Source organism: Lupinus angustifolius, chromosome LG14 (genome assembly GCF_001865875.1).
Source record: "Lupinus angustifolius cultivar Tanjil chromosome LG14, LupAngTanjil_v1.0, whole genome shotgun sequence".
Taxonomy (NCBI): Eukaryota; Viridiplantae; Streptophyta; class Magnoliopsida; order Fabales; family Fabaceae; genus Lupinus; species Lupinus angustifolius.
The window spans coordinates 2,353,653-2,365,523 of NC_032022.1; the positions used below are offsets into that span (position 1 = coordinate 2,353,653).

At 31.9% G+C, this 11,871-nt stretch overlaps 1 protein-coding gene across 2 annotated transcripts; it reads right to left on the minus strand.

Annotated features, from left to right (window-relative positions):
* On the minus strand, window positions 813–6,233 carry LOC109326134 (ubiquitin carboxyl-terminal hydrolase 4-like). Of its 2 annotated transcripts, XM_019558801.1 has the most exons (6): window positions 6,009–6,233; window positions 5,075–5,191; window positions 3,765–3,863; window positions 1,939–2,127; window positions 1,603–1,784; window positions 813–1,351 (listed from the first exon to the last, which is right to left on the minus strand). In XM_019558801.1, exons 1-6 carry the CDS (start codon window positions 6,123–6,125, stop codon window positions 952–954), a joined length of 1,104 nt encoding a protein of 367 aa, XP_019414346.1. In that variant the 5' UTR covers window positions 6,126–6,233; the 3' UTR covers window positions 813–951. The 2 variants fall into 2 exon arrangements, with proteins under 2 accessions (XP_019414346.1, XP_019414347.1); XM_019558802.1 differs by lacking the exons at window positions 5,075–5,191; window positions 6,009–6,233 and adding an exon at window positions 4,908–5,047.

Here is an 11,871-nt window from a genome sequence, read left to right on the forward strand (position 1 = left end):
TATACTAATTCTTTTTAAAGTGTATGACTCTCTTTCAACAATTGTAACTCCCACTAATTATACATTAATCTTTAACTTAGTTCAATATTTGAGAATCTAGTGCATCTTTCACTATTAAATCAATGCCTCCCTGACATAATAGGATAATTAAATTGATTGAAAAGGGGATAAATTTTTATCCAATCACATCATATACGGTGCAGTTTTTTTAATTTGTAATCCTTTTTTAAACCATCAAATGATAATAGAATCTATTTTTGTTCCAATAATCCGAAATCTTTTTTGAATGTTTAACCTTTGAAAACAAAATTTCATGGCAACCCATGAAACGAATTTGGGGTATGGGGCATGTTTGACACAAGGAGTACACTTCTAGCTTTTACATAAGTTAATAATTATTATCTAACTTGTACTTATTATTAAGGATTTAATATGTATACATTGATAGTATAACAAATCAATAGTGAATGATGTGCTAAGAGTGTAAAAAACTTTACACTGTCAGTGCACAGATTTTAAACTCTATTATTAATCAGTTAAAACCACATCAAGTTCTACTAAATCAGAATGTAGAAGATACTACAATGAGTTAACCTCATAAAATAAAAAGTCATGTTAGGTTCTAATATTGATTGAACATTTGATGGCTGTGAACACATTCTCAGTGTAATTGTCACAGCATATATATTTACTGCTCTATCTTCTCTTATTGTGGTAATAAGGGTGGAAAGTGCAGTTTTTCAACTATCCACTATACATGTCAACCACCTAAGTCCTAAATTTTCACAACCTGAATCCTCTCAATGATGATGTATAACAATTTGAACAGATTGAATAAGGCAAAATTGTTAAAAGAAAGAAAATAATTAAATAATAACCACAAAACAATTATGAAGGATAAGTTCAAATGATCCAAGTTACCTAAAAAAGAAGGTTGTAAGGCTTATCTGTCTAGTTCTTGTTGCTAATGCTCTCATAGAACAAAATGTAACCATGGTCTGTATTACTGGAGTATTCTTGTGATGACCCAAAGAATGTTTGAATAGCAGACTCGTCAATCATCTCCACGTTTTCGTCGTCAAAAAATAGCCAGTGGTTATGGCTTTTCACGAGGCTGACATAGTGCCCATGGTTGGGTCCACTCCCGACATGGACAACTACTGCAAATAAGGAATACTCGATGTCTGCTTCTTCAACGGTATCACTCAACTTCAGCTCGAGGGGGAAGACAACTCGGTAGGAGAGCTTCTTGTAGCGTCCCAGCTGCTCAATGTACTTAAAACGCTTAAGGTGGATGACCAAGATGTGAGGCGGTTTCTTTATCTTCATCCTCTTCTGAGCTTCTTGCAAACTAATAACATCAAGAGAAAATTTGCATCTTGGCTATCAGACCAGTAAACGGAGATGAAAAACAAAGGCATAGAACAGTAAACAAATAGTTTAACAGTAGAATAGCTCAGCTACACAATTCGAAACGGTTGAACCAGTCCTTTACCTTCTCAACAGTAGTAGTTGTGAAGCCAAGTAACAGCTGGCACCACAGAAGTACTATGCAGGTAATTATAAAATTGAAAGTTGTTCCAAGGAGTAAAAGCTATATACCTGCAACACTTGTCACAAAAAAATTTGTCTTCGGCATTCAACGTCTCAGTTGAACTGAAGTTTTTCAAACAGCTTGTAATTGAACTGTTTTGTTCAATATCAAGGCTCAAGTCAAAAAATGTTTCATCCCTAGCTGTCACTGTTTCACATTGCAAGCATCTTGTCTCGTTGGTGAGTATTCCCTGAAAAGGCAATTTACAATAATGAGATTCCTAAAAGAAAATTAAAAAAAACTTATTTTTTTGTAATCGATGTGGAATGGAAGCAACACTCATAGCATTTTTTGCTGGAAGCAATATGCTAAAATGAGAGCATTAAATTGACGGATCAAGTCACCTGAAAGTTTTTGTGCACCCATGTAACTAAAGGCTCCTTTTTAGCACCGTTAGCTAGACAATTCTTAGGCCCATTTGCTACTTTTTCAGAAGGTGGTGATGTCTCCTCATCATTTTTTGCAGCCTGGTCCTCTTTCTCCAGAATGTCGACAAGTTCATTTAACAAAAAGTTCAAGAATTCATGGGCATCCTATCAAAATCGAGAAGATTCACAATGACAGTGTCGGTTTAAAATAAATAAATAAACAGAAACCTAGATTAATAAGAGGTCATGCAACCAACAGTACATTGAGTCTAACAGACAAACATAATTAGCAATGCATTTGATAAATAAGGAATGGCGTGCACATGCACTTGTGCAGTAACTATGATCAGAACGAGATGTCTAGTAAACAAATTGAGATATAAAACCATGTTTAAAGTTAACAAATTATCATTGTTCAAACTAACATTAAACAATTTGAGATATACAACCATGTTTAAACTTAACAAATTGTCATCATTCAAACTCACATTAAACAAATTGAGATTACAACCATGTTTAAACTTAACAGATTGTCATCATTCAAACTCACATTAAAAAAAGTTCTAGATGAACATCCACAGGTGAGTTACCCGATTGTTTCCTCACAAACCAATCACCATTTGTCTATTGGTTAAAGCCTAAGTAGTCAATCCCAGAGCATCCTCGTCCGACCTCAAAAACGGAATAGCAGGATGGCCGGGATAGAGATGTTTAGGAAGCAAAACTTATAGTAATACATATAAATGCTAAAAGACAGAAAGATGCATAAAATTAAAGAGATAAGGCATAAACTCAAATCAGTGACATATATAAGTCAACTAAGTCTAAGGCCTCTCAAATGTACTAAGTAGCTCATAATGTATGTCTTTATATAATAAAAAAGAACATTGGTTTTTATATATTAATTATTAATGAATAATAACGATAATTTTATTAGCTAATAATTGTTTGAATCTCTAAAATAACTTATTATTATTTTTAGGTATTCCATTTATCATGGTTTTTTCTTATATCTATTTTATTATATATTATTAAGGCTTTTAAAGATGTTTTTTACTCTTAAAAAAGATGTTTTTTCTCTTTAAGAAAAAGATGTTTTTTTACACTGGGCTTAGGTCAGGTCCCTGGAATGTTTTATATCTACTGGGTCTAGGATTAGTCCATTGTTTCAGAAACAAAAACAAAAGAGGGAATCCGGAGAGAAGACAGTACTGCTATTATAGAAGACAGCACCACCGTCACCGTGAAGAAGACAGTGTCATCGCTGGTGATGAGGGCAGGAGATGATGGCAAAGAAGGGTCGAACAAGATGCAAAAGAAAAATCAAGGTTTTTCGAGTTTTAAACAGCTACTTCTTCTGCAACGCCTTGTCTCCATCCCACCGTGATCCCAATGTGATGACCCACAATCCTGGCCACGATCGCGGCTGCGACAGGTGCAATGGAAATATGAGATGCGATCAGCTTTCCCTCCCAATAAGGCAGAAACTGGTATGCAATCCCACTGGCATCGATAACCTAGGCTAAAGCACACGCAAACATCCAAAGAATGGTCTTTATATCCCAATACTTGTTTAGAGGTTTTCATGTATTTTTAATTTTTGCCATGATCCTTTTTGTTTCTACAGAGGCAACAAAGCAAAGGACATACCCAAAAAATGCATGTATGCGTATCATCATTCGACATACACGGAAAAACAAATAAACATAACCAATATTCTGCCTTTGACGGTCAAAAGAAAGTTATATATTTTTAGAGAGAAAACAATTTCAGTGCTCATTCCTGACAGTATAAACACATACCTGGTGCATATAGCTACGGAAGAGTTCATTCTGTTTTCTCAACCTCTGTACAAATCGTTTGGGAGCAATGACACCTGTTTTTTTCTTCTGGGAACTTATCTAAACCAAAAGAAATAATATATGTTAATCACAAAACCATGAAAGTAAAAAAATGAGCAGGTAAGTATCATAGAATGGACACTTGAGGCAAGAAATTGGTCAAAGCGTTAAAGATGTAACAAATTATAGATACTTTCAAAAACCACAATACCTTGAAGCAATTTCACAAGGTAAATGCCATATACACTTAAGCATACAACAATGAAGATTCAGACAGACACAACCATATCAGCAAGTGTTTGTAATCTCAAGGGAAAAAAGCAAAAGGGAGAAGTATACAAAGCATAGGCATTGAGAACTTATAAAAAGCACACTGCAAATACTTGAAAGTATTTTGTCAAAGCTAATTTCAAGCATGGTTCACAATAGATCTAGACAACTGTTAAGTATGCAATCGCCTCCCTCAAATTTTGAAGGGAAGGAAGAAAATGAAATGTTAACTAAGGAAAAGAGTTTTATGAACTATAAGTAGGTAGTCATGATGATACACTCCGTTAGATAATGCAATAAACCACACAGTATTCTTTACTAATAAGAACATATGGGAGCTTCGCGCACTGGGCGGCTATTTTATTTTACTATTGAGAAGACCAATAATGTGGCTTTTTATAGTAGATAGACAGAACGGGTTATGGGTGTTAACTCAGTGAAATTTTGATGGTGGCCAGCAGCAATGAACAAAACTTGATTATACCAAAGAAGGGTACATGGTAACCCTTTGTCTCGTCCTTTTTAATATTACAGTTGATTTCTTAAGTAGAATAACAAACAAAGGAATGGGTATTAGAGATGGTGACAATTGGAGGCATGATAACAGGGTCTAAAGGACTACAAGTCTTTTTCCCACGAAAAAACTTGCAAACTACACTATTGAGTATTGAGTATTCTATTTTTGGATGGTCAGAGGGGCAACCTTGTATCATATTTCATAAACATTCTCACGTCCTTACAGTTTTCTTTTATATATATTTCCAGGATAAAAACCGTAATCAATTGGTCCATGAGTAGTTTTTCAGTCATTAATATGGTGGATCATGCCCTCACCTCATTGGCTTCATCCTTCATGCAAGTAACACCAACACATGTACCTTTGCTACAATCAGTGAAGACAATACAAAATCTCTAATGGTAAATCATGCTTGAGTCAATCAAACGTTTAAGAGACCTCATGAATGAAACACTAAGCATATTCCGAACTATAGTCTCATTACCTGCGAAAATAAGTCAGCTAAGCAAGTCAAAAGATTTTCCTCTGTATCAGCTATACTTTTGTTGCTTCCATAATACTCTAGCAACTGTTCACGAAATGGAACGCAGAAGTATAGTGCCTGCAAAGAGCCAAAGAGGTAGAAAAGGGTAATTTAATAGATAAGAGCCATAAAAATGGTTAGTTAGAAGGTACCAAAACTGGTATACAACTTGACAAACTTTCAGTATCCAAACACCATTTATGCAGGATTTAGAGTACTCTATATGACGTTACACCATAGTTACATAATTCTTTCATTTACCTACGCATTGCATGCTGAATTCATTGCATTGGTTTGTTATAACAAAGGTCTCATAAAATTAATGTAAAAATTAACGAACCACCGTACCAGGTAACTATGGGTTAGACTAACACCTGTCTAAGACTCCAAGTATTTTGAATGCCCCGTGATTATACATTAATATTCCTGATTCGGTTGAACTGAAAATTACTAGTTTTTCCATTTGCTGACCAGACATTCAAATAAAGCAGTTACATTTTACCAATGTAGGTTGGTCCATGTGGCAAGGAGCTTCAGTCACCTTAAGCAAGGTCTCAGATTCGAGTATTGCATATGTCGAAAATAGGCACTAACTGAGCTTTGCCCTCTTTAAATGTGATCTTCCCGGCTCAAACCAGATTAGTTTAGATCCAATGCGACTTCGCGACACAGATTTTCCGGACCAAAAACAATTCTGATTTCTGAATCTAGATAATCGGAAATCACATTGAATTCTGATTAATCCGAGTCAAGCCAGAAAGAAACATCAACGTGATAAATAAACCAGATACATTTGATGCAATACAAATAAAACAGAAATTCAACAAACAAATCTCGTTCATATCAATCAAAACAAAATTCCAAAATCAACGATAAAATTGGAATTAAATTGAACCTGCAAAACGCTATTGCAATAACAAGTATTGCCGAAATTCTCAAAACCAAAATAACGTTCTCCTTCAGGAAATTGATCACCAAGAGCTTTCTCGAGCTTAGAGCCCGCAGCACCCATAACCGGTTCAAAACTCGTTGAAACGAAACTCAGATCTTATATCCGATTCAACTCAGCGAGTTACAACACTTGTTCAATATTCAATGGCAGTTATTCTATTTCGCTAGGGTTTGTGTAATGAAAAATTGTAAGGGAAAGAAAAGAAGAGGAAAATGAAGAAGAACGGCTTTTTAAAAAAATTAAGAGTAAGAAAAATTAATTAATTGAAAAAGTGATTATGGACGCGTTGCTATTGTCTGTTGTGGAGTTCCACAATATCCGTGCAATTTTTTGTTGCTTCCAAAACGGCTTCAACTTTTTTCTATTATCTACAAAAGCTAGTATATAACCAACAATCTACTATTTAGTTTTCTTTGGTACTGTGAAGCTCAGTGTTATTGATATTGTACTTTCAAATCGGTTAGAGTACTAATATAGTAGTATAACGGTTTAATTGATAGTTTACTAATTAAATTGCATACCGATGATGAAATTAGATATACGTATATAATATATTAATATTAAGGTTGAAAAATCAATAAAAAATAAAAAATAAAATTTATTTCATTAAAAATTAATTTTAAATAAAACCGACCGATATGACTGGTACGGTTCAATTGAAAACCGGTCAGTATGATTGTATGACTGATATAACTATTGTACCATACTGGTATTGAGATCGGTTTACTAGTTGAACCGGCCGGCACGAACCAGTTTTTCCAACATTGCTATTGAGGGTGCTCTTTTACTTCTTTGGTTAAGTAACTAATCACTTTCGGAGTTCGTAGTTGCTCTTCCCAATAAGTGTTGCTCCTAGAAATCGAACATTCAACCTTAGGATCTAGTAAAGTCTTACACCACTAAACCAACATTTTGTTGTTGATCTCTAATATTTAGTTTAGTAGAAGATTGAATTCTTTAGGTTTGATCTATATGTATGAAAATTTTATTTGTAAATAAAGAAAAATGAATTTTGCAAGATTTCATTTATTAATAGTGGAGTTTGAGCATCTTCTATGACAAAAATTATTTTTATATCCTAACATAAAGAGTGAATAACAACTTTAGTTCATATAAATTTTCACGTATATTAATTTGATTTCCGAAAAATAAATTTTTACTTGTCCTTATAATTCTTATAAGAGTTGCCCATGAGTTTAATAATGTTAGTCTTAATTTTCAAGTATGATTTTATTGTTTAATAAAATGAATAGGTCTTCCTCAAATTTGAGTTGGTTTGATATTTATTAACAATATAATAAAAAAAACTCATTCATGTCACATGTCATATCCTCCTCACATGTTTTCCTTTCATGCCACATGTCACATCCTCCTCATATGTTTTTCCTTCATGTCACATGTCACATCCTCCTCACATGTTTTCCCTTTATGCCACATGTCACGTTCTCCTTACATTTTTCCATCTTAAAATATTCTAAGTTAATAAAAAATTAAAAAAAAAAACTCATTCATGTCACATGTTATTACTATGTACCTTCCCATTTAGTATTTAAAATTCATTTAGTATAATGATTGGATTTCCATTTTTTCATTAAACAAAATCGTATTTAAATTTGAAAAAATCATTTCATTTTCTATAAATTTTAAAATATTTATTTTAATAAAAATAATATGGTATCATGTTTCAGACTTTCACTTTGTTATTTCCATTAGAAAATTCAAATTAAAAATTGTCATTTCTTTATCTTACGTGATTGAATATGCAAATACACAGGTAAGACGTGTGTTCTTAATAATGTGAATGTATAAGTAACATGTATGTTTTAACTATACAAATGCATGAGTAACATGTGTTTTCTTAGTAATGCGTATGTAAAAGTAACTTGTGTGTTTTTAGTCATGCGAATGCACGGGTCACACGTGTGTTCTTAACAATACGAATGCACAAGTAACATATGTTTCTTAACCATATAAATGTACATGTAATATGTGTTATTAATCTTGCAACAAAGAAATATTGCCCCGTGCATCGCTGATGCACAGATATCTTATAGAGTGTAAGTTTGAAGAATAAAACATAATTCTAATCATTGATTGAAAAATTAATGATTAACGTAGACAATTATGAAGTTAAATGTCCATAATTAATTTTTGGACCTTAATAAAATGTGTATTGATGTTAGTTATTGAATTGAGCTATAGTTTTTATATTTTTTTTACAGGAATTTTGAGTTACATTATTATATACCCATCTTTTCTTAAATGATTATAACATCATGCTTTTATTTGATTTTACATCATAGGAATAAAAGGCTTCACTTACATGACTTTGAAACCTTGTTATTTTCTCTCAATTCTCTTCCAAAAACCTTTGTTATTTAAGTGTTGGTACTTTATTAGTAATGTTATCATATATTTATAAGACCCACGTTAAAATAATTGTTATTGTGAGAAAATAGAATAGATAATATAGATTATTAAATCTTATTTGAATGGTCAAAATTAAATGAGTAATTAATATATATATATTTTTTTCTAATAGTTTTTTTTTACATATATATGAATCTGACAATCAAACCAAGAACCAACACTTAAATTACCTATTTTTTCATGGTAGGATATTTTACATGTTCACAAAAATATCCTAGATGCTATATGTTTACAAAAAGAATAGGACCTATTTTACATATTCACAAAAAAAATTGGGTATATTTTACATATTCAATAAAGTTCGAAATTATGTCACCTTCAACAAAAAAATCTAACATATGTATTGCACTTAATGCTATATGTTTATGCAAATATTTCGTCCTACTAATAATGTGATTCATTACAATAATCAAACGTGTCTACCTTAACTAATATTTGACCTCTTTTTTATTTATTTCCGAGTCAGGAACATCCACATATATGTGGGTCTAACTCTCCCAACAGATATTTTTCATCTACAAGACTCAAACCTGAGACCTTGCTTAAAAGATTTGACCTCTTCTTGAGACAAAAGAAAATGAAGACATGAATTTTTAGTTTACAATTACAATTTACATCACTGCCTCAATCATCCATCACCAACTTTGTTCTTAACATGACATCATTAGTCATGTGATTCATTTTCATATTCAATTCTGAGGGGTTAAGAAAAATATATTCTGACTATGATGATCACAAGTTTATTGTGCCTCTTTGACTATGATTTTTATATACTTCCACGTGAAATATATACTTAGGACAAAAATTAAATTCATAGGGTTCTCATCTATATATATAGTTTCTAATGCACACAACCACATACATAAACAAGAGTTTGTTTGTTTTTTGTTGTTTTGAAACAATAGTAATTTGTGTTTAGTAAACAACATTAATATTATTAATGATGTTGGTTTCTTTAGAAGCTTTGGCAATGGCGGGTGTAAACAATGTTGAATTTGGTATGGATATTGAAGAATGGGAAAACAATGATTTAGATGAATATCCACCACCCCATTTGCTAGAAGAAGAAGAAGAAGAAGTAATTATTGACAATTTCATCAATTATCAAGAAAAGGTGGATATGGCTATGGAAATGAGAATGAAGGAATGCATGGGATCAATAAAAATATTTGCTAGAGCAATTGCAACATTATGCATGATCTTGTGTTATATAACTTATAAGCATAAGAGATTCAGGATATTATTTTAGGTGCTGAAATGGAGCATTATTATTATTAATAATTTGAGATCAAGTTTTGTTTGTTCACAAGGATGATGTCATATATATAGTTTTATCAATAGTATATGTTATATTAACATTACATAATTAATCCATTTATTTTTTTATTTTATATCATCAAATGGCTACATTTAAAGGGATGAATATACTTTAAAAATGTTTATTATGATATATTATCACATAAATTTTCTAAAATGAAAGAAAATCAAAAACTACGTAATATCTTAGAAGCATATTGATATAATCTGTATATACGTCCTAACCTATTTGAATATAATTCAATTGTTCCTTAAAAATCCTTAATTATTAGTGTCTATTTATGTACAATAATTACAATCAATCTACCCTACAAAGTACATTCATTTTATTTTCCTAATTTGACTATGTAAACCATACATTGCACCTATTGTAATAGAACAAAAAAATTGAAAAGGAAATTGTGGACGACTTACACGATTTCAATTTATTGAAGATGGACAAGGATCGAAGTTTAATATCGGCCATTAAATCAGGATCAACATGACACACATGCGTTTGGCCTGGGCGCATGACCGAGGCGCATGCTAACTGGCCAAAGTTGGCGTATGGCACATGACCGAAATGCATGATGCATGACTATGATGCAGGAAGTCCTGACCGAGACGCATAAGACGAAGGCACTATTGGCTCGAACACTTGGCACATTGGTCTGAGCATTTGGCGCTAAAAAGCATTTAGCGCATTAGAAGTTGTTTAGCATCTTTGAACATTGTATTACATAAATGGCATGTGCTTAATTTCTGGGATGTCTTACAATGATTCCTAGGGAAAAGTTGGTTAAAATTGTTACGCATATAGTAGTTAATATTCTATTTTAGGATGGTGACTTGGAAAACGAGAAAAGTTGGGAAACCATTTCATCTTGTATAAATACTTATACATCCAAGATAATTGAAATCAATAAGAATGAGGTTTATTTCCATAACAAATAGTAATATGGTATCAGAGTCTTCATTTTGAGGTTGTAGTTTACCCTTTCTGCGCATTTGTATTTCCTGGCCAAGATCCTTCACAAACACCTTCCTCGGTTAGTGGTGTGCCAAGGCCATTCGCATCGGCCATGCGCATCGGTCATGTGCCAAGGCTAGGCGCACCTGTGTGTCATGTTGATCCTGACTTAGTGGTGTTAAACTTTAATCCTTATTTATTTTCAATACAATTAAAACTAACTTGTGCTTTGTAGTTATAATTTAACTTCACTTTTAAAAAAATCAATCAATCCATAAATGATGTATAATATATACCACCTCTATAAAAATTATACTAGTCAAGTAAATTTTCTAAAAGTCAAACTAGAATGGTTGCAAAAAGTTTCTTTTATTACCTTTTTAGGAGTTATTAGGAAAGAGTATTATGAAATATTTGTTTCGGTCAAATATTTAATATTTGGTAAATTCTATTAAACTCTTGTATTATTAAATAATAATATTTATCATTCACGAAGTCCTTTTGCCAAATCATTAATCAGATTATGTGAGAAAATTATTGTCCCAAGTATAATATATTATACAGTCCCTATAATCAAAACTTTGACCATCTTATATTACTATTAATAAATATACCATGCATCATGCAATGTATATTTAAGATGCATTATTTTAGGAGAAAAAGACATATGTATTCGGTATATAGTATATGAGTTTTATACACTGTTATTGTATTATTTACTGTCGATATTTAATCATACTTGACTTTTCAGAAAAAATAATCCAAATAAATGATGAATGAGATAATGTATATGTATAAATCTTTACACACACTATTTGTGGACTATTGAGATTCATATACCCCATTTCTTAGGGTAAGACAATTATACCATCCACACTCATACATAATAATAATAATAATAATTCCATATTCGTTTTTCAAAACGTTCGTGCGGTCAGAAAGTCATTGAGCTGAATGAAGGGTAATTTAAGACCAAAATCTATTCATAATAAGTGACTTTCTACTTTGAAGTTAATTATAACATGTTATTCCCGTGCATTTTTTCATCTTTTTAGCAGCCTAAAAAGAACAAGGTATAACATATTCATATACCATATATATATATATATA

What these genes read in the sequence shown, in the direction of transcription:
- LOC109326134 (XM_019558801.1), bottom strand. Translation starts at nt 6,125, where the DNA reads ATGGGTGCTGCGGGCTCTAAGCTCGAGAAAGCTCTTGGTGATCAATTT. An exon ending in ATTGCAATAGCGTTTTGCAG is followed by an intron (nt 5,192 to 6,008) that starts GTTCAATTTAAT and finishes GGCTCTTTGCAG; the next exon opens with GCACTATACTTCTGCGTTCC. An exon ending in TCCGTAGCTATATGCACCAG is followed by an intron (nt 2,128 to 3,764) that starts GTATGTGTTTAT and finishes CGATTTTGATAG; the next exon opens with GATGCCCATGAATTCTTGAA.